At 37.1% G+C, this 24,776-nt stretch overlaps 1 protein-coding gene across 1 annotated transcript in view; it reads left to right on the forward strand.

Moving 5' to 3' along the window:
• The window catches only part of LOC136842627 (uncharacterized), an 87,784-nt gene extending 65,576 nt beyond the window's left edge, over positions 1 to 22,208 (forward strand). The window contains exons 2-4 of the mRNA XM_067110242.1: positions 16,974 to 17,043; positions 17,912 to 18,073; positions 19,325 to 22,208. Coding sequence (XP_066966343.1) covers positions 16,974 to 17,043; positions 17,912 to 18,073; positions 19,325 to 19,846 — 754 coding nt within the window. The 3' untranslated portion in view covers positions 19,847 to 22,208. The remainder of the gene's footprint in view (positions 1 to 16,973; positions 17,044 to 17,911; positions 18,074 to 19,324) is intronic.
• The last annotated feature ends 2,568 nt before the right edge of the window (positions 22,209 to 24,776 follow it).

Consider the following 24,776-nt stretch of genomic DNA (forward strand, 5'->3'; position numbering starts at 1 on the left):
TCTTTTATCATTTCTTTTTATTGCCTTCCTTTCATCGATTCCATTGTGCTTAAATTTAAATCCATATACTCCTTAATTTGCCAAATCCAATGTGTTTTCTTGTTTTCGTACTAGTCTAAGGGGAGAAATGTGCTGTTGATGAGCCTAAAATTTAGCATAAGTTTTTGCAACGGCTCTGGAGTTGTGGGAAATTTTTTTATTTCATCACATGTGTTCCACTTAATTCATCATAAGAACAAGATTAGAGCAATATTATATAATGCTGTTCTGTTTTCCTTTAAAACTTCCGCTTATCAGCAAAACCTTATACAGAGAATAAATGATAATAGGGATGAATAGTAATTGTAATGTTTATAGAAGGCCGAATCTTTTCTCCCTAAAAGCCCCAGGGAGATGTAGATGGGCAAAGGGCCGCATTGCATGACTGACGAGCCGAGCTGACCTTATTTTTCTGATGATGGCGGTGCTGAGCGTAATTTCTCATCTCCCTTATTATTCCGAGTTCACCGTTATCAGAAACAAGGGTTAATAACTACTCATTAAGTCGTCATTGGTGTTTACGGGGATAAGAGCCACACGCGATGCAAATGTCAGACAGCGTAATAACATGACGTTAAAGAGAAAAGAAAACAGATAATCGCGATGGCTTCGAGGCACAATAAACTTTCTTTTCGCAATAAACTAATTACGCTCCAACGATATGACCTTTTCTTGTCTCGTCAGGATGTCTTCCACGACTAGGAAAATGAAAGTCTGCCTTTTTTCTAAGCTATAACTCCCCTTCATTATCGGCAGTTAAAAATGTAGAATTATCAACAAAGGAGAAACTGTCTTATCTCTGATGTTTTTTAGGATTATGAGTTATTACAAGTAACTATAAAAAAAGAGGTTTGTTTACTATCAAAAGACCTCTTATTTCAATGGTACGCTTCCTGTAGGGGTGAAAAAGTTGTACTAACTCTTGACAAGTTTGTCATGCTAATCTGTACTAAATTCTGTGGTAAAGAAATAGAGCATATTAATAAAATAAATACTCGGGTAGCTTCTCTACTGATTTAATCTTTAAACATTTTCATTACTCGATGTTACTAGTAACAAATAGTACTGTTATCTAGATCTGAGCCAGTATCTATCATACGATAATGAAGGAAAGATAAGAAACAAAAATGCAAAAATATACAAATACTGTGACAATTACTCATAAGAAGAGTATTACTCATAAATATGAATTTAGCAGAACAATATTGGCCTTCTTGTTTCCTCGACCTGACTGAAACCAGGAATCTGATCACATACTACTCCACCGAAAAGGCCTCGGGCCTTGAAAAATCACCCGTCCGGAGGGGAAGAATAACAAACGAAGATTTAAAAATTATCTTCCTGCCTGACTGCGATGAGCTTCTTTGGGCTCTGGTCGAAAGAGGTGTTCTTTTGAAACACGATTCAGTTTCCGAGTTTAGTTGTGGACGTTGTACTTCTACGTGGAGTGGAATGTAGAATTTAGGCCAAAGGCCTAACGCTGGGACCTATGAGGTCATTCAGCGCTGGAAGAAAAGTGACAGTGAGAGTCTTAAAAGGTATAACAGGAGAAAAACGTCGCAGTTGCACTGTGAAACAAATGTCAGAAGAGGTGGAAAGCACGATGGAAGAAAGATAATAAGAATGGAGGCACAGTGAAAGGAATGAAAGAGGTTGCAACTAGGGGCCGAAGGGACGTTGCAAAGTTCCATAAGTAATGCCTACAGTGCACCGCGTGAGGTGCAATGACGGCACTAACCGCCCCCCCTACGGAGAACACTTCTACGTGCCGTGGACTTTGGTTCCAGGAGACTGACCTCTTTTACACTTCTTAAGTCTTTTGCATATGCGGTGCTCATCGGAGGAGGGGAAGGGCGTCTCAGCAAGGTAAAGCGACATTTTTAAAATTCCAGTGTAATTACTACTTGACCCCCCACCCTCATTATGTCTGCCTGTAAACAACTGTCTGCTGACCTACATTAAGGGTGTTTGTCTCGTGACGAATAAATTATATATATGTATATATATATATATATATATATATATATATATATATATATATATATATATATATATATATGCATTTATATATACATATATATACAGAGTATATGTACAGTATATCTATACATATATTCATATATATACATATATATGTAAATATGCATATGTATATATATATATATACCATGTATACTTTTATATATAAACATAAATGTATACTTTTATAAATAAACATAAATGTATGTTTTTATGTATGTATATATACATGTGTGTATATATACACATGGATGTGTGTATATATGAATATGTATATACCAAACACTTACATCTCAAAGAATTCTTAACAGACATTTGTGCCTTGCACGCACGATGGCCATTAATCGGAGCATTGTAACCTTCCCATTAGCCCAAGACCTTTATTCCATTAAGGGCTTCATTTGTTTATACGACGGTCTTGGTAGTACGTGAGGTTGAGGCAATCCAGAGTTACCGTGTGTGTTTGTGTGTGAATGTACGTATTTCTGTGTATGTGTCGTCCGACCTACCCCGGGGCGCCGAGTGACCGAGCCTCTATTGATTGCGACCGCGAAGGAGTTCTGTTTTTCGCTCGGCCAAGACGTTGACAGGGAAGTCCGGTTTACACTTTTGAAGGTTTTGTTTTGGTGCTGGCAGACACAGCATTCTGCTGGGAGGAATTAATGACATTTCAGAAGAGACTGTTGGATTAACCTGCTAGTTTTGCTAGCGTGATCAACTTCAGTAATATCGGTGGCCGAGCAACGACATAAGAGGAACTAAATTAGCAAAAAAGGTTGTGGGACATGCCATTAACATAAGGTACTGAAATTTTTACGGTAATTTTTGCAGCAAGAATAACCATCAAACGTCAGATGAATTAAGAATAAATAAATCTCGAGGAAATTATAACTGGTCATTAAAGATATATATAATCGAGGTTATATCATCCGAACACTTTTCTGTTATTACGAATAATATCTATTTGACTGAAGCACTTCATACTCTGCTTCATCTTACGATGAGCATGAATCAACGAGAATTTCTGTAGTTCAACGGCAGAATTAGATCCAATCAAAAAACTGTTTCTATTCAGTGAGTGCCGTACAAAAAAATAAAGAAATAAATGAATAATTAAATAAATAGTTGGACATTATATTAAGCTAGCAGCTTGCACTGATAACAGGCTAATAAACCAACAAAAAATGGAAAAATGAATAGTCCAGGTTGCTTTAATAATACGATAATCTGTCCTCTGCTGAATATGCAATATGTATATGTATATATATATATATATATATATATATATATATATATATATATATATATATATATATATATATATATATATATATTTATATATATGTATGTATATATATATATATATATATATATATATATATATATATATATATATATATATATATTATATATATGTATGTATATATATATATATATATATATATATATATATATATATATATATATATATATATATATATATGTATATATATATATATATATATATATATATATATATATATATATATATTTATATATATATATATATATATATATATATATTATATACATATATATATATATATATATATATATATATATATATATACATATATATATATATATATTTATATATATGTATGTATATATATATATATATATATATATATATATATATATATATATATATATTTTATATATATATATATATATATATATATATATATATATATATATATATTATATATATATATATATATATATATATATATATATATATATATATATATATATATATATATATATATATATATATATATATATATACATACATACTGATACGTGCCACGAGTTTTAGTGCTTTTAGTTTTCCATAAAAGAAACCTATTGAGATGGCTATTTGTCTGTCCGTCCGCACTTTTTTCTGTCCACCCTCAGATCTTAAAAACTACTGAGGCTAGAGGGCTGCAAATTGGTATGTTGATCATCCATCCTCCAATCATCAAACATTCCAAATTGCAGCCCTCTAACCTCAGTAGTTTTTATTCTATTTAAGGTTACGGTTAGCCATAATCGTACATCTGGCATCGTTATAGGTACCAACATCACAGGCTATCACCGGGCCGTGGCTGAAAGTTTCATGGGCCGCGGCTAAGAGTTTCATGTGCTGTGGCTGAAAGTTTCATACGGCATTATACGCTGTACAGAAAACTCGACTGCGCCGAAGAAACTTCGGCGCATTTTTTACTTGTTTATAAATGACATGATTATTACATTAATCTATTCTGCTGATGAACGTCTGTCTTATCAAACAAGTGATTTTTACCTGAAATATTGTGCCTCTTTCAGTACTTAATTTGATTTACATCTAAACGATTCTCTCTTGAGACAATTCCGTCCAAGCATCGTGGATTTAAAAAAGAAAAAGAAGCAAAATTTAACTGAGAATTTTTGACATACTCAGTCTCTGAATTAAGGTTCCCTTAATTGTTACATCAGTGCTAACATTAAAATATTGTAGTCTCTGTGAGGACCTTCACAGGGTTTACGCTAAATTATTTTCACCAAACATCTATTCTGTAAGATTAGGAGCCCCTTGAAACAGTCACTCTGGTTCCCAGGTTCCCAGAATTCGGGAATCCACTGGCCGTGTTCCATACTCTGTGTATGGATAATCGAAGCTTGGAAAACTGTCCTCACAAAGCGCATATGTACTGTATATTCTCCTCTCATTAAAGGCTGTGATAATTTCCATCAACCAATGGACATAATCCTTATAGCAATTGAATTTTTAATGCTAAGTCGATTGATGAATTTCATTTCATCCTGCAATTGCATAATAACTTTACAGTTTTCCTGCAAGATTTGTCAAGAAATCAGAAATCACAGTTTACAACTATTATCTAGAAATAGACGTAGGCAGCACAGAATGATAATGGAGATACAACGCGAAGGAGCTTTCAGAACGTTATCCCCGAAAGTTAACTAATATCTAACGCTCTCCTCGAAGATAATGCGTGAATGATGCAAATTGGTATCGTAATAACACGACTTGAGCCACCGCACCTTCAGAAAATGGCCTTCATAAAAATGCCTATGAATTATGTATGAAGAAGTAGGCCTACACATGTACTCCAGACAGCTATAAGATGCGGCGAAAAGAACGATTATTCTAATGAGTTGTAAAACACCAAGGGCTATTTATGTACAAAGGCTATCATTATGCCTTTCATCTCCCCAGAACAAATCTCACCCTAAGTGACATGTTACGTGTAAGGAGGCCTGAAGCCCCGGGACGCGACCTAATCTGTTATGAGTACAGCCGGGAGGACTAGAAGGAAAGGAATAATGAAATAGCAGTTAATAAAACTTCCAGACTTGGCTAAACACAGGTGTTTTACCATAACTAAACCATTTACGAACGACGCCCTTCAAGAACTCGGAGTTGGGGCACAGCTCGACAGCGACCAACAGCTACCCTCATTTCTCCTCTGGTTGCCAGGTAGCCTTAGACCTCTGGGGCAATGAACACTTGGTGAACGCTGTACATAAGGCTAATGCTGGTGTACCGAATCCTCCAGGCATAAAGTTGCCTGGACAGTTGAAGATATAATGTGCGAGTAACACAAAGGGAGATTCAACCTCTGCTACAACCTTCTGGTTGAGCTCTTGCCTCACGGGCAAAAGAACCAGCCGAAGAAATAAATGGAAAAAGAACTATGCAGAAAGGGTCAGCGATCTGCTTAATGAAAACAATTAGAAAATATTGTTTCATATAAGAAGACGAAATTACAAGACAAAAATGAATGAAGGTACGAGCGTTAAATATACAACTGAATACAATCATGGTTCCTCTGTTACGCTTTTGTGCCGTGTCACTTCATGACAAATTGGATGCAAAATTTCATCTTCTATTCCTACCACATTCGAATAATATTAGGTTTCGGAGTCAAGTCTGTTCAATATATTGTTAATAAAATGATTACTACATGTAATGATTACCGAAATTGGTTAAGGGGAAATTTTATTCTTTCTTTGCGGGAATACACGTACAGACGCAAGTATCTGTCAACTAAGTTTGTAATTATGATTATGATTATAATCATATGTACGTATATGTGCACAAATATTAAATACACGTTTATGGATACAACATGTACTCTGGCACAAATACTTCTGTGAGCATTACACACAAGAATGTAGGTATATGTGCGCCCGAATTCAACTCTGATTTCCTAGTGACTGCTATCCATGCAACATATTCTACCATCATCAAGACTTATTCGAACTGCTATTTCTATAAGTAAATATGCGGGAGAATTTATTCAGGAAATCCTTTCAAAGTCTCCAATGGGATGTACCTTTTCAAAATCTCCAGGACGGACAACCTTTCAAAATCTCCCAGGACGGATACCCTTTCAAAATCTCCAGTGAGAGATACCTTTTCCAAATCTCTCAGGACGGACGCCCTTTCAATATCTCCAGTGAGAGATACCTTTTCAATATCTCTCAGGACGGACGCCCTTTCAAACTCTCCAGTGAGAGATACCTTTTCTAAATCTCTCAGGACGGACGCCCTTTCAAACTCTCCAGTGAGAGATACCTTTTCTAAATCTCTCAGGTCGGACGCACTTTCAAAATCTTCAGTGAGAGATACCTTTTCAATATCTCTCAGGACGAACAACCTTTCAAAATCTCCAATGAGAGATACCGTTCCAAAATCTCTCAGGACGGATACCCTTCCAAAATCTCCAATGAGAGATAACTTCAAAATCTCTCAGGACGGACGCCCTTTCAAAATCTCCAATGAAAGATACCTTTGCAATATCTCTCAGGACAGACAACCTTTCAAAATCTCCAGTGAGAGATACCTTTTCAATATCTCTAGGACGGACGCCCTTTCAAAATCTCCAATGAGAGATACCTTTTCAATATCTCTCAGGACGGACACCCTTTCAAAATCTCCAGTGAGAGATAACTTTCCTAAATCTCTCAGGACGGACGCCCTTTCAAAATCTCCAACGAGAGATACCTTTTCAATATCTCTCAGGACGGACGCCCTTTCAAAATCTCCAATGAGAGATACCTTTTCAATATCTCTCAGGACGGACAACCTTTCAAAATCTCCAATGAGAGATACCTTTTCAATATCTCTCAGGACGGACGCCCTTTCAAAATCTCCAATGAGAGATACCTTTTCAATATCTCTCAGGACGGACGCCCTTTCAAAATCTCCAATGAGAGATACCTTTTCAATATCTCTCAGGACGGACAACCTTTCAAAATCTCCAACCTTTCAATATCTCTCAGGACGGACCTTTCAAAATCTCCAATGAGAGATACCTTTTCAATATCTCTCAGGACGGACGCCCTTTCAAAATCTCCAATGAGAGATACCTTTTCAATATCTCTCAGGACGGACAACCTTTCAAAATCTCCAATGAGAGATACCTTTTCAATATCTCTCAGGACGGACGCCCTTTCAAAATCTCCAATGAGAGATACCTTTTCAATATCTCTCAGGACGGACAACTTTCAAAATCTACCTTTTCAATGAGAGATACCTTTTCAATATCTCTCAGGACGGACGCCCTTTCAAAATCTCCAATGAGAGATACCTTTTCAATATCTCTCAGGACGGACGCCCTTTCAAAATCTCCAATGAGAGACGGACGCCCCTTTTTTCAATATCTCTCAGGACAAACAACTTTTCAATATTTCAGAAATTTCCAATGAGAGATACCTTTTCAATATCTCTCAGGACGGACGCCCTTTCAAAATCTCCAGTGAGAGATACCTTTTTAAATCTCTCAGGACGGACGCCCTTTCAAAATCTCCAGTGAGAGATACCTTTTCAATATCTCTCAGGACGGACGCCCTTTAAAACTCTCCAGTGAGAGATCCCTTTTCTAAATCTCTCAGGTCGGGCGCACTTTCAAAATCTCCAGTGAGTGATACCTTTCCAATATCTCTCTGGACAGACAACCTTTTAAACTCTCCAGTGAGAGATACCGTTCCAAAATCTCTCAGGACGGATACCCTTCCAAAATCTCCAATGAGACAACTTTTCAAATCTTTCAGGACGGACGCCCTTTCAAAATCTCCAATGAGAGATATTTTTTCTAAATCTCTCAGGACTGACACCCTTTCAAAATCTCCAGTGAGAGATACCTTTTCAATATCTCTCAGGACGGACGCCCTTTCAAACTCTCCAGTGAAAAATACCTTTTCTAAATCTCTCAGGTGGGACGCACTTTCAATATCTCTAGTGAGAGATACCTTTTCAATATCTCTCAGGATGGACAACCTTTCAAAATCTCCAAGGAGAAATACCTTTTCATAATCTCTCAGGACGGATACCCTTTCAAAATCTTAATTGTCCTTTCAAAATACCTCTTGTGAACACTTGCCGAAGTATCCAATTGACACCAATCAAAAATCTCTCTCAAACGTCACACAATTAAATTTTCGTCCAAAGGACACTGCTTGAAGGTCTATCGTAAAGAGGCCATTTCAGAATCTTCCTAAAGGGAACCCTTTCAGAACATCGCTTGACGAAGATTTTAAAATCCTCTTAATGTACAACCTTTCAAACTATAAAGTTGACAGTTTCTAAGCAACCATTTGTAAAATAATCATTTGTAAAATATCTACCCCGACACAGCCTTTCAAAATCTCCTTCCAGGAGCAGTCTCTCAAAACCTCATCTACTGGACTTCCATCAGTCCCTTCTTCAAAGGAACCATTTGTGAATTCCGCAGAACAGCGTTTCTATCAAAATTTCTACAGTTGCCATTCTATTAAAATCGTTTCCCAATGGTCGTCCTTTCAAAACCTCTCAAACCAAACACCCTTCAATTCTCCTCCAGTCGACAACCTAGTTTTCGAGAAATCCATTTTCTATGACACCCTAGATAAATGACCGTTTTCTTTCGCTCGCCAATGACATCATCTTTGTTTTCGCCATCGAGGAAATTGCAATTAACGCAAGGGGTAATTTGAATTTCAGCGGTGCAACATACATCATGTGAATGGTGGTATACCGCATGACATCAATGTGTAACGTCGAGATGATTGGCATTCCAGTTTTCTTCTGCTCACGGCTAAGGTGGGAGAGCGCGAATTCAGCTCTCGCGGTCGTTACCTCTTGAGCTTTCTCTCTCTTGGGTTACTTTGGAATTTTCGGAGGCTGGTCACTGCGGCTTTTTTTTTTAAGACTCCGTGCTCTAATTTTCCAAACAACAGCTTTCTAGCATAAACATTTTTTAATTTAAACTTATGGAGATGCATGATAAAAACAATACGAAATCCCATACACAGAGATAAACTTAGTGAAAAGCGAATTCCGAAATCTATATTTTAATTTCTTATTTCCCATAAAGACGTCAAGTAATGTAAGTTGCTTCTGTAAGACACTGGTTCTTGGCCTTTGATTCACTGAGGGTGTCCAGGGTACATAAGACTGGCAAATATGTATTTCGAGGAGTTCGACCACACCGTATCGTTAAGTAGGCTTATTGCGAGATCACTGATTTAGTGTCTGATAAACTAATCTCAATTTCTGTCAACTTATTTTAATTTTAGTGCCGTTTGCCTCTGACTAGGCTTAATCTATAACCATTCTAGATCGATGTAGTCTAAGTCTATAATCCTCTTATGTTAAACAAGAACTACTTTATACAATTTCGCACTGGAATATGTCTGAATCAGAACCGTTTTACAATACTCTAGCTTTAAGTTATAGTCAATACTTGTTTACCTAGTCTTGAAATATCAGTCACCACTTTATAGTATTAGTATTACTCTCTAACCAGTTTATCTTAAACTGGTAATAATTGGTAATTGTTTTATATTTATGACGAATTAGTGGGCACATCAAAGACACCAGAGATGAAAAAACACACACACAGCAACAACAACGACAATGGAATTTTACTTTTTGCGCTAACCTTCGCCAGAGAAAGGTTCACTTAAAAGATCAAATTCTTTTTGAACAAAGCGAAAAAAATGCGCTTTTTGTCATGGTGAATTGGCAGATCAGAAAAATGAAATAAGAAAAGAACCCAAGAACATGCAGAAAAAATTATACGAATAATCATGTCAAATGAAACATGTCGACAAAGAGGGCAAAGTACTCGTTCAGGGGGTCACGACTGAAAAGGAGAGGCCTTCGATGTTCCTTCGAAGATTCTGATAGAATCAGGTCACGTAGAAAATTTGTTTGATGTAATTCCCTGCACTCCTTTCGTGATCGAAACCGATTAAATTCAATCAAGAAAATAAAGAGCGTGTGAGAACCGCAGGACCCTTTTGCTCCTAATGTCACAGGTTGTTGTTCCTCGAGGGTGCTGATCAGGCAGATTAAATTGTCTTAAGGGCGACGACAGCCCTTCGAAATAACTATCATTCTCAACCACCGAGGCACAACACGGACAAGTTACTAATTTTACCTGATTTTACGTCATCATTGCAGGGAAGCTGGAAATCTGAGAAGTTTTTTATGACATACTGGATAGATCATACAAAAAATAAGATGACGAAGGCAACAAGTGTGAAATTTCTTGCAGATAATGACAAAAAGAGATATATTACTCTATACTATTTTTTAATAGCTATCATGCAGCGTGACTAGAAATAAAAAATTTATTTAGAAGTACTTGATACTGGATAGGAAAATCTAAGATGGTAAAGACCAAAAGCGTCAAAATTTCTATAAAATGCAAATTTTCTTTCAATGTTTGTTTCGGCAGAAACAGATCTGTGAAATCCTTTTAAGCAACTCTGAAAGCGAAGGAGGAAGTTGATCACGTTACTGATTATCAAAAGGAAAACTTTGCAAAAATTCCTAAAGGAAGAGCAAATAACATCAGTTTCCATAACCGCATATTGTGGTTGCATGCCTTGGTACTCTACATCACAAGCGTGAAATAGACACATGATATTCTCTCCCAGTCTCCTGTTCTTAAGATTGGGGTATTGTTCTTTCCTTAGGTTTAGGAACCCTCCCTCCCCCCTTTTTTTTATTTCCATAAAGTCTTGACTAAGTAACGGTTTCAAGCTACCAGCCCTTTCGAAGTGTAAAACAATTTATATGTGTGTGTATGTATGTATGTATGTATATATATATATATATATATATATATATATATATATATATATATATATATATATATATATATATATATATATATATATATATATATATATATATATATGAGAGAGAGAGAGAGAGAGAGAGAGAGAGAGAGAGAGAGCGCATGAATCTAATTCCTAAGTAAGTCTACAATAAAATCATGAAAACTTAGAGACCAGTGTTTCATATAATTGCACGGCTGAATGAAACAAATGAGGAGAACTTCATCAGATGTTCCCTATTTACAACAGTGGACATCGACAAAGCTGACAAACTGAAAAAAACAAGGAGAAACATCTGTTTTGCAAATCAAATTTCAAATACGTCATAAGAGCATGAATGCGAATATCTAATGCTAAAACACTAACTGCAATGCTGTTTTATTTCTAAAGTTTAGTTGGCTTATTATTATTCTCATTCAACATCAGGATACAATAGTTATAGAGATGATCATGCCAAATTTTGTATCACAAGGCAAAAATCATACATATTCAAAAATGAGAAAATCGGGAGGTTTTTTCCCTTGTTCAAAACGTTACGTAAAGTAAAACTATGCAAATTACAATATACTCTTACAAGCTAAATGAAGGTCTCTAAACCTGTAGTTGCTTGAAGACACACACACACACACACGCACAGAGAGAGAGAGAGAGAGAGCTTATCTTCGAGCTATTACGCTGTCGAACCTTTTATTAGCAAGAGAAAATAAACGACGGAGATCGAACGAGCAAGCAACAAGAAGAAAGTTAACACTGGGAAAAAGGATGTTCGTTGCAGAGCTTAATCAGCGGTTGTTAGAGGAGATAAGGCTGGAGGGGAGACTAAAGGTCATTTAGGGGAAGAAAACAGCGAGAGAGAGAGAGAGAGAGAGAGAGAGAGAGAGAGAGAGAGAGAGAGAGAGAGAGAGAGAGAGAGAGCTAAGCCTTAAGAAACACCACTACAGATTTAGCAAATAACACTTACTGGCCCCTCTAGGGAGAGAGGGAGATGGGGCGACCAAGCAAGAGAAAGCTAGGGCATAAAAGAAAAGATAGTATTTGGTGGAGACAATAAATGGCGATAAACATTAATTCAAACCCTCCTTCTCGATGTCACATCCAAAAAGGACGAAATAGATCGAAGTTTCAAAGCATTTCTTGCTATGAACATAAACAAGTAAAAAATGCGCCGAAGTTTCTTCAGCGCAATCGAGTTTTCTGTACAGCGTATAATGCTGTATGAAACACTCAGCCACGGCCCACGAAACTCTCAGCCACGGCCCATGACACTAAGCCGCGGCCCATTAACTTTCAACCACCGCCCGGTGGTGGCCTGTGTTGTTGGCACCGATAGCGGTGACAGGCGCACGATCATGGCTAATTTTAACCTTAAATAAAATAAAAACTACTGAGGCTAGAGGGCTGCAATTTTGGTGTGTCTGATGACTGGAGGGTGGATGATTAACATACCAATTAACATAGCCCCAGTAGTTTTTAAGATCTGAGGGCGGACAGAAAAAGTGCGGACGAACAGAAAAATAGCCATCTCAATAGTTTTCTTTTACTGAAAACCAAAATTATGGCCTTTCTGTAATAAGCAATTATCATAGTAAATGCACATCTGGGAAATAAGTGTTTTATTAAATACAGTATTTAGAGACGCAAATAAAAAACCCATAAATTCCTGGTTGCGTTCCAAAAAGAAATTTCATCGCAAGTGCCCTACATTCGAAAGGCGAATACCCTCTTATTATACTGAGAGGGTTATTTTTCTCGGGTGACTAGTGTGGAACGACATTAACAGCGACCTCAAGGCAATGCTACTTCGGAGGAGGCTGGTACTTTCTCTCTCTCTCTCTCTCTCTCTCTCTCTCTCTCTCTCTCTCTCTCTCTCTCTCTCTCTCTCTCTCTAGTACTTTTGCTAATAAAAAGTTTCACTTCATTTGGATGACCTACTTTTCCTTCTAAGTTCTGGCATGATCTATTGACCGTTTAAATAAATTCTTCTTGAATACAAAGTATTTTGCGTGATGTACGTGAGTAATGCAGAATCTTTTGCTTGTTCATCTGCTCTTGATATACCAATTCAACTTGTGAAAAGTAAAAGACAGAGCGAGGTTTTTCATTTATAAAAACTCTGATAACCAGGCGACCGCTGTGCGTCCATGTGACAAACTTCACCAAATAAACGAAATGGAACACCTCCATGGTGTCTTTACTGTCTTAAAACCACCACAGGTAACCATTTAACGCCTGCCAGAGAAAAGAGGTCAGGGGTCATGTACCTCCAGTAGTCATATGAAGAGAAAGCAGCATAAGATGGCGATATTCAGCGAAGCAGACTGGAAAGATTAATTAGGGTGCAAAAATTGAAACCTCCCGAGACATATCAGTCTGGGAAAGTCACCAAACTCGTCTAGTTGGTTTCTCTTGTCTATGATATGATCTGCTCGATAATAAAGGAACCAACTGCAGCGCAACGTGTCATATGAAATCATGCAACTCTTGTTAGCGAGTAAATGGTATGATGTCTGTGATGCATTACGCGAATTATAAAAATTGTTAACTCTCACCCGAATTAGCTTCTCCTTTAACAACGGTAATGTACAATGTACTGCTGGGTAAGAAGCCTTCGCGGTGATGTTGATGGTCTTGTTATCACTGAATTTTGTTGTTAATTTTATTATCATGAGCAAAATCAGCAGCAGTACCAAAGTCGGACTCACTCAACTCATGTCCAGGAAGTAGTTCGTGTGGCTAATACTTTTACTCCTGTAAACCAGAGGCCAAATTAATTTCATAAACTTCCTCATCCGCCGAAGTGTTTGCCTGATGGAAACAGAAAGTCAAAGGTGAAAAATGAAATCATCACAGATTACAGGTAATGGCTGAGGACATCCTTAATTCGATGATCCATTACACTCTATGGGGAAATATTGAGTTTCAGACACTAAGTATAATTATATTAATCTATATTCCATTTCTCTTCTTGCCTTCTCCTTCCTTTTTGGACCCATTGCCGCTCACATCATCTTAACATCATGTTTGATGATGATGATGCCCTTCCTCCTACGGTCACGAAGTCGGGCTGTTATTGGGGGTTATCTAAATCAGACCTAATATTGCTTAGCGTTACTGATCGAGAGAGAAACGATGTAGCGAATTGCTACTGCCTGTCATGCAAGGGTGATCACCAAATAATGCATTGAGGAAACCAATGCAATATAATTTATTTTTTGGTTGACTGAGCTGGCCTTATGCCGGCACGTCTTAGGAAGTTTATGCTAACAACGCAAGCCGTTTGACAACACTTCATATGCTCTATTTCCCCTTTTGTTATTGTGGAGGCAAAATAAAGAATATAAAAAGGGTGAAAAGTGGAACAAGATGGTGTATTGTCAATGGCAAACGGCATAATTAATACACTGCAAAAGGTTAGTAAGTGACTATGGTAATAAATATGCATCTTTAATGGGCCGGAATGTCAGATATTCGTTCTAAAGCTACTACCGTCAAGAACACGAGAGAGAGAGAGAGAGAGAGAGAGAGAGAGAGAGAGAGAGAGAGAGAGAGAGAGAGAGAGAGAGAACAGGAGGGGAAAATCCACAGTACAGACTTAACAATCTCTTGCAAATTGAAAAGACATCCACCACAACCACCATACGAAAAGAGTTTCTAATTAAATTTACCGAGAGGTCTTTAACCCCTAAATCTTGCGCCTTCAGACCCCGCTGAGGGTTATTTGCCACCGGGTGTGACCCTCTTAAGGTAAAATGAAGGAGGGAAATGATAAACTAGATGTCATGAATGTGGCTCTTGGCTTTCAGCGGTATAATTACCCAATCGGTGGGTGTTAACAGACGAATTACTGGTTTTAATTACATTTAACTACACTCACCGTTCAATCTGAGTCACCTGAGAATGGTTATTACCTGTCGAGCTATCTATTTGTTTAAAAGTATGCATAAATATGTTCAGATTGTAAATATATATATACATATATATAAATATATGTATATGTAAATGTCGCTACAAAACCAAATAACATCCAAATGGGAGGATATGAAGAAATTCTGGCGCCTGCAGTAGGACTCGAATCCGCATCCGGAGTAACAGAACGAGTTCACATTACCCACTTGACCTTCTCGTAGTCAGGTAGGTAGTGTGACCTCGTACTGATACTCAGGACGTGGGTTCGAATCGCGCTACAGACGTCAGAATATCTTCATATTCTGCCATTAGGATCTTATTAGCCTTATGTGACAAGCACGTCCAAAAAATGTGAAGAAATGCGGAAGTTAAGAGGGCATTGTGGTTATTATTACAATTAAATATAGATCTAGTAAAAAGTGACCAGTAGACGCTCGTGTGTGTGTGTGTATAGATATATACCTCTCTACGACTTTTCCCCCTTGTATGAAACGGCTTATGATGGTGTCAGCCTTCAAGTTCTCAGCAATTATTATAGAATGAGGTTGTCAGTCCATAGCTAAAAGCAACTATAGTCGGCTAACTATCAGGCAAATAAATCGCTGTTTACTTCAACAAAAGCACATCGTATTTGAAAGAAGCAGATCAAAGCCATTTCCACATTTCCCTGGGATTTTAAGAAAGATTTAATTTCTTTCAAGAGATAATAGTGTATCGTCTCATAAGGAGTTGAACCCTGCTTTTTGGAACCGGCCCCCGTCCCCAAATTCTCTTTCCTTTTCCGACATTCCTATCTAGATGAAAGTTTTTTGTCCAGCCAGCTGCCTTAGCATAAAGCGGTACTTCTGTAGCAGAGAGCAGATGTGAATGAACGACCATCAGTACTCAGAAATATTAGCCGATGGGAGATAAATCATAAGGACTCATTCATTTGAACCAATTGAAATCAACTTAACACTTCCACGTAGTCTGGCTTTCATACAGAGTTAAGTCATTTTCATGCGCATCACGCGACGACAGATGGCGTGACTTTTACGGACCTTAGAGGGTTTAACGAGCAGATAAATGCGGCAAAATGACCATCAGCGTTTTCGGAGCAGACTGTTCCAGATATCTCACGGAAATTCAACGAGATAACCGCCAAAAACGACCGCCATATCGTTGAGAAAGTGATATATATACGTATACGGTGTTCCCATGAGTTAGACTCATATTGCAATCTAGGCAGAGTTAGAACGACACTGAAATGTCACATAACAATATGGCCAAAATAATGACTACTGCTATTACTGCGATAAACCGTTCTAGGTAAACCATCTCGTGAGTATCTGTTAACGACCTAATATGAATTGTATTTTTCATTATTAATTTTCCAGAATATCTTCATAAACATTGCTTTCAGTAACTCCATTTCAAAGTTCGTTTGGGCCTCTTAAATTATTATAAAACATTCTGGATTTCCTTTTTTAATGTGCCTTCTGCATGACCATGGTACGCAGTCCCCTTTAAAGTAATTTTACCTATAGATTATCTACAATGACGCCTTTTGCATGTCATTATTCAGTCCCTCGAGCTTCTATATGTAATATTCAAAGTTTTGTTAGTTAAAAGCAGAATCCTACTTTCGCTTTAAATTTTACTTCCAAAATTCCTGACCTATTTACACTTCCCGTATTCCTGAAGACTCGTGTTTTGTAAAAGATGAATATCATCACCTACCTGCTGGGGACTATAAGTAACTGAATCAGCAGATGTAAAACTGAAAAAGGAAATAAAAGCAAATTAATCAAAAGGAAATGCTGAGGAAAATAAATTTCAAATGAATACACTGATGCAAGTGTGAGCAATTGATAAATGTCTTTCTGCTTTTGCAGTATTCTGGCCGTAATCGGGGAAGCTGGATCAGCCTCATTATATGGAAGAAGACCGTCTGGATTCTTGCAGGTAATGTATTCCATTTACATTAAGTCATGTCTTTTTAAAAGAAAGTAATATTAAATACCTATGGAAATATTACATTATTTATTCAAATGTTTCCTATAACAAGCTTTTCGTTCGTACTTAAACATCTTTAATATATCCATAACATTTTTTTTTCTTAAGGTGTGAGACTTAACCGTAATCATCCCACTCGTTCTCTTTTTTACATACCCCGTTTCCTCTTACCTTTATATCCTAATCCATTACAATTTTCTGTTCACCTGTTGTGGAAAAATACTACATGTGAAACCCCTAAACCATAGCACTTAGAGAGAGAGAGAGAGAGAGAGAGAGAGAGAGAGAGAGAGAGAGAGAAAGAAATACCCCCTTTGTTGCAACTATTTTAAATGATTTGTGTGCAAGTGCCTTCTTTTAATATTTTACTGACTTTTGAATAAAATGATCACCTGCCGCATGATCTGAGTACAGTAAAAGTTAGACCGAGCAGTGTTTCAGATTTTCAAAAATGATTTTGGCTTACAATTTTACTTGACCTGAATTATTGACATACCAAGCTAAAAACCATTCATACGGACTAGATATAATTCATGTGGCATTTTTCAGGGTCTAAAGAACACACATTTTCATACCTGTGACAAATAGTCGGTGAAAGCAGTTCAATCATCCCTGCCTCCGGCCCGCCCCACAAAAAGAGAACCTCCACTTTTTAATCAAAATTATGATTCCACGGTTTCTAAATCTGGCTTGATGTTACAAATCAGCTCCCTTGAAACCTGATTGAAAGTTCAAATTAGGTTTCCTTGTAGATAATTGAATTCGATGACCCAGATGCTTTATCACTCCGCGTATTACTATAAATTCGCCTTTTCAGGTCATTCGACGACTAGGCGTGAACCGCTCGGGGGCGGCGCTGCAGGTGTCGCAAGGAAGGAGCCAAAGCGGAGAGTCGCCCATCTATTTCATCAAGCTTCCCCCGACGCCTTACTTCTACCTGCAGAATGCCGTGTCGGCTCTCGGAGATCCCGATCACAAGGTGAGGAGGCTCTTCTTATTTCTGAGTTTTAAAATGTAGATAAGACAATCAATATCGAGTATGCGATAGAGTTTCGAATGATTCTGCCTAAGTCTGCACAGACAAATGAATTTGAGGGTCCCACAGAGCGCCTTCGATGGCATGGCTCCGGAAAAGAAGCCCACTGTAAGTGAGTAAATGTCTGCCTGAACATAACTTCCCTGTTTTTGTTGGGTTCGGTTGGCCCCGTGCCAGCGCGGGTTCTCTTACGTGATTGAGAAACCCGTGACAAATGGCCATACCAGGCTGAAAGCCCCACGTCTCATCCGATCACCAGTGACATTCTTTTCTCACTTTTATTACCTTGCATCCTTTTAGGGCACATCACTTCCTTCAGGCTTAACTAATCAATCCCATTTTCTCTCTCTTATTTCCGTCAGGGCCAAGTTATACAGGCGTTGTGGTGAACGTTTCATTGACCTTAGTGTTCAAAATGAAATTATTCCTTTCTATGTGTCAGTCGTTAGTATGGGTATATAAAACTCTGAAAACTTTTAGAGTCCATTAAAATCTATTTGTTAAATTCCTCTATTTCTCGTTCAGCCCTCTGCGTAGGCGTTTGAGGTTGTGAATTATCATATGAATCATTTCTAAACCTATCTAATTATTCCTCTTCAACTCTCAGTTTAGTGTAAGCGTAAAATTCTTTATAAGTTTCTTTCTTAGGTGTTTTGTTGTGGACTTGACACTTTTCAACTGAGAATAAATGCGGGTCTGACTGATGTCGTTTTCCAAAGTAATTTCATTTTAGTGTAAAGGCAATATGTAAAAAAAATATTTGTGCAGATTTTATATTAAACAGCTATTTACACCAACTTGACAATCAACCTGTTTAAGCTGGAACAATAAACCAATTCAGCTTTTCTCATCAGTTCAAGCACACGAAAGCCACTGTTTATTAATTTTTACAATATACTGTACTATGAAATGCATGTTTATGATTCTGTTTTCTAAAATACACTATTGTCATACTCACACAATGTGTATATATATATATATATATATATATATGTGTGTGTGTGTGTGTGTGTGTGTGTGTATACATATACACACACGCACACACATATACATTTATGTAATATAAATATATAACACAAGATACGTGGACATGACCGAATGAACATGCATTACGAAGGTTTTGCATCTAAAGTGTCATCATAGGTTGTTAAAATAAGTAATTGCAATGGTTATTCAAATTTCTATAATTTTCAGGTTCCTGTAGACTTCACCAACAATGGACGCCCAAACCAAGTGTACCACTGGAACTTGCCAGAGCTCAATTCTCACTTAGCCCAGCCACCCTTCTCATCACCCATTCCAACTGCTCTCCCACAACCGGCAGGCGCACCAGGCCTACTACATGTGGCTGCTCCTTCATCAGTTGCGTTGCCATCTCCTGCAGGAGTTCCAGGCCTCATAAATGTAGAAAATCCTGTGTTGCTTCCGGGAGGTCCTTCATTGGCACCCGTTACACGCGCAGCATCTCCGGTTAAATTACATGCTGTGTCAGTATCATCATCTCCAGAGGACAAAACCCGCACCGCCATTTCTCCCTCAACGGCACAGCCTTCAGGATCCTCAGCTAAGAAAACCTGGATATCCGGAAAGAAACAGTACGCCTACAACGGTCGCCCCTCTGGAATATACATTTACAAGTCCAAGAGACCCATCAGACCCATTGCTGTCCCGATAAACGGGCGTCGTCCAACGAGAAAGGCCAGCCAGAGAAAATGAAGCTGCTCTTGGGCCAATGACGCTTTCAAGGGGTGATATCGCAGACGGAGAATTTTATGCCACTGCACTGTAAATACTGGGCAGTTCCCAAGTACTGATGTATGTAAATTTCTTCTTGACTGTATGTAGTTCATACCACTGTCGTGAATTTGTTCAGACCAAGGTCTACACAGATTTTGGTTCTGACGAAGAACTGTGCTCATATATTTCGCTCTGCCTCTAGTACATAAAATCAGGCTAAGAATTCCCCAGTCACGTTAGTAACTTGAGGCTACAGTGAAACTTTTGAGCTGACGATTCTTTCTACGACTGCTTGCATTCTCTTATACTGTCGGTAGGATATGTACATATGGTAGATTTTTGTTTAATGAATATTATAAAATAAATTTATACTTTATAAATCTCATCTCTATTACAGATGTGTATACTTTCGAATCTATCTAGACAGTTCTAGTACTAAGATAGTTTGAAATTGAAAGATATCAAACAATGAAGTTATTTCTTCCTGTGCAGTTTCCGTTTACATAAACAATCCCACGGAATGATATTAAGACCGTGAGGGATCAATCTATAATCTTCGTGAAACTAAGAACTTCTATTCCTACAAAACGATTTCGGTCACAACAGTAGACATTAAAAGAGCACAGACAGTATATATACCTAAACCCATTTTCCCGACTCGAGTGATTAAAGGAATCAAGTTATCAACATTGAGTGAAATGCTGCAGAAAGAGGAAAAGTAAAGGAACATATAAAGAAATTTGTAAAATTATAGACATAAAATAACAAAGAACAGAAGACATTCTTTAGCGGGCAAGCATGCTTTTACTCCAGGTGAAGTTTAAATGGTAAGTTACCATTTTGAAAGTTGATCTTCATAATTTCGAAGACAGAAAATAGAACAACAGAAAATTAATAAGGATATTACATGTATTCTATGAATACCAAGCATTAGAGGGCGATTAAATAATATTTAGCGGCTCAAGCACTGAAAAATTCACGAAACTAAAATTTTCACTAAAAAGAATAAATTTAAAAATTAAAAATAAAAATAAATAAAAAAAACTGACTCATTAATAAGCAGAAGGTTCTTGAGCATTCTCGAAATGTCAAATAAGTATATAAGAATGTGGGAACTTGGAGAGGTCAAGAGGGGAGGTCAAAGCGATCGCCCAATCAGTCAATAAAGTAAGGCGAATAAGAATTACGAAAAGTGAAGAGGGCGAGATGTCGAAAGGGTCACTCAATCAATCTAACCCAACCTATGTTTTTGATGAAGGTTTTGAGGAAAATGTACATTACACTGAAATAGATCTGACACAAAATATCTCACTAACATTAAATTCTCTGTTCAAACAAAGGAAGGGTAGGCAAAAAGAATATTTCCAACGAAAGGGTTTATAGTCTGCCCGCAAGTGGCCTTTAAGAGTAGAAATTGTCACAGGATTTAAAAAGACAGATGGACCACGGAGTTCATCCCAGCCAAATATCAAGAGAAGATATTTTTTAGACTTTGACTTATGGAAGAAAACGCACTGTGAAAGACAAATTGAAGCTTGCACATTGAGATTGATTAACTAAACGGAGAGTCCTTATTTCGAACTGAAAATATATTTCGATCCTGTAAGCGGAAAAGCGATACTTTGAAAAGTGATGTCTTCAGGAGAAAGCTGATACTTTGAAGGACAGCGTGATCCTATTAAAAGTAATACTGAAAGCAAAAGATGCCAGTTTAATGGAAGTAAGGATACTTAGAGGGAGAAGTGATAATTTCAATAGAAACTGACATTTAAAAAGGAGAGCTGAAACTCTGAAATGGTGCCCAAAGGAAAATTCTTCTGATACTTGAAGAAAGCACTAATATTTGAAAGGAAGAGACACCACGAAGAGAAAATATGCTACAGATTCTGCAAGTCATTTGAAAATTATACACATTAGGCTTATCTCCATTCATTTGACTTCTTTAATTATGTTGAATAGGATTAACAACCAAGTGAAGCCAAGAAATTGCCTTCAATCTTTCATCTCGAGTCTCAGAATTGTTTATAGACAGAGCATGGAAGTCACGAAGGCAATAAATTGCTATTATAAATGATTGCAGAAAATTACATGAGAAATAATACCCAGCTCTGAGATAACGGGAATTTATTGCCTATTATTAATAATGCTTGGAAACTTGACGAAAATACGAAAAAATTATCGCGTTAAAGAAAACCGGAGTGGGTTCCCATTTTCTATGATAAAGATAGAGATTTTCCTTATCTTTCATCATCACGAAATACATCTCCAAAATTTCCTCTTGAGAACAGAAAAGCCTTAAATTAATTTTTACGGGAAAATAAAATTTTTATTACTTGGTAAGAAAGAAAATAATATATATATATATATATATATATATATATATATATATATTTTGTTATATTACATATAAAAATATTTTGTTCTTACAGAAAAAGGATGAGAGGAAATGATAAAGTGAAGTGACGTCTCATAAATAATTATTTAAGTCACTAAACATCCATTCCCATCTGTCTTTATGAAATATAATGAACCTTGGTTGCATAGGTCTTTATTCTTTCATTTTCTTTAGAATGAGTTTAGCCTTTACTGACATTCAACCTTGGTAAGATCGAACAGATGGCATCCCATCATTTTGACATCTCTTGAAAAACCTACGATCTCAATCATAGTATAATAGTGCTAATAAAAATTTAACTTCACGATAAAGAGTGTTTGATGAGAAGACATCTCAAAGATGACATATTTATGGTAAGCACGTAAAAAAGAAGCTTAAATTCAATAACCAAAGCGTCAGGCTCCTGAACTGAAACTGGGAAGCAAAGAGGAGGGATGGAAACAATTCCTTGGGTGAACGGGACGATCCCCCTTAATAGAAAACATCAACTTTTAGCTACAACTTAATTATTACTATTATTATTCAGAAGATGAACCCTACTCATATGGAACAAGCTCACAGAGGCCACTGACTTGAAATTCAAGCTTTCAAAGAACATGGTATTCATTTGAAAGAAGTAACAGAAGGCAATAGGAAATACAGAAAGAAATCAGTTATTAGAAAAGAACGAATAAATTAGCAAATCAATAAGTAAACAGATAAAAATGTAATCTCAATGATTTTCAAAATTTCATTATTTATAAAAACAGCCCAGGAAGAAAATTCTATATTATGATTAATAACGAAAAAATACTTCCTAGAATGTAAGTTAAATTTTGCAGAGTAAAGCATCAATGTTACAGCATAAAATATACATAAAAAATATACATGGAATTTTCGAATTTCTCTTACGCTTGGGATTGATTATAACTATCCTTAAATTACTACATGTTAGTCTGCAATGGAACAATAAGCACAAACAGGGTAAAATCAATGTATTCATAAAATAATATAAATTAGAGGATCTTCAAAAATTCTGGAGGCACCTAAATGATTAAAGCAAAAGTTAGAAAGGGAGGAAAACGATATCCTACACAATAGGAAACTTTTGCATACCAAGCATCAAGAACTCTAAAATTTCTAAACCAGCCACTAAAAAACTAGTCTCTGAAAACACGTGGGCTTTGGACAAGAAGCCTTGGGAGTGCTAACGATTATAGTTCGATTTGTTAAGTGTTAGGTTTCATACCTGTCATTTGTCTCAATTTAGTCAGGTATCTCTAATGGCTGTCCACAGGACGACTATCATGGGAAGTACACCCTATGCCTACGGTATCGTCTTACATAGGCTCGTAGCTTAGCCAAACTATGTATTAAGGGATTACAACAAGAAGGGTATTCTGTTCTGAGGAATTTTACAAACTGTCCTTTTCTACTGCTATAGTTATTATGATGAAATATCTAATAAAGAAATTTGAGTCACATACCAACTCTTGTAGGTTAATGACTAAGATTTATTTGACGAGGAGGGAAAACTCAGGCAGGGAAATTAATAGGGCCAAGATGCACCTAAGAGTTAGAAAACAATCTTAAGAGCACAAGGCACATGGTTCATTAAGTTGCTTCAAGCAACCAACAAGAGGCGAAACCTGATTGAGATTCAAGAAGTAAAAACCTAGATTGAAAACCGTTATGACACAGAACAGCTATCCGTTCGAGAAAACTGTATCTGGCAAACACGGGTGTTCATATGTCTATATGACGTCCTCTAAAATTAGACCTGGATGATGATGATGTACGAAAGTGCAAGGACAGTAGAGAGAGAAGAGACCTAAGGAACAGGTAAGTAAAAGACAGAAAGCTTTACGGCTGAGGCCAGAGGGCTGCTGCAAGGAGCCTCTATTCCACCTACAGTGAGCCCCACAATGTACACCTCAGGCAGGACACTCCTATGGGACTTACTACTTCTTCAGTGTTGATCCCCATAGCAGGTTAGTGCCGTGGGCGCACATCACGAGGTGATCTGTTGCCATTACCAAAAGGTGTTTGCAGTGACTCTTCGCCCCATGGCTGCAACTACTTTTTAGCCTTTTACTTTACCTCCATTCCCGCTTTCTTCTTCAATCCAACACCTTTAATTGTAATTTCTTGGTGCAAATGTAGGGTTTTCTTCCATTTGCACCTTTATATCCTTTTACTTCATCCCCTTTATTTTCTGGATCTCTTTATCTTGCTGTCCAGCCACTCCAACTCCCTCTTCACTGTCTTAATAGCTGAATGGCCGAAAGTGCCACAGTGCTTGGCTTGACAGCCTAGATTTCATAAATCGAAACACTACAGTGCTGATCAGCAACATGATGCACAAAAAATCCTTAATATCCTTAGACACATGCTGGAAAACAGTACCTTTATGACTGCCAGTCTAATTTTTCAGAGGTTACACATGACCATGATAATTTTACTACAGTTTATTGTAAATCACCTGGTGAACAAAATAAAAGTCAGGCCATTAAGAAACCATGATGCTTAAATTAG

The sequence above is a fragment of the Macrobrachium rosenbergii genome, chromosome 10, assembly GCF_040412425.1.
Source record: "Macrobrachium rosenbergii isolate ZJJX-2024 chromosome 10, ASM4041242v1, whole genome shotgun sequence".
Lineage (NCBI taxonomy): Eukaryota > Metazoa > Arthropoda > Malacostraca > Decapoda > Palaemonidae > Macrobrachium > Macrobrachium rosenbergii.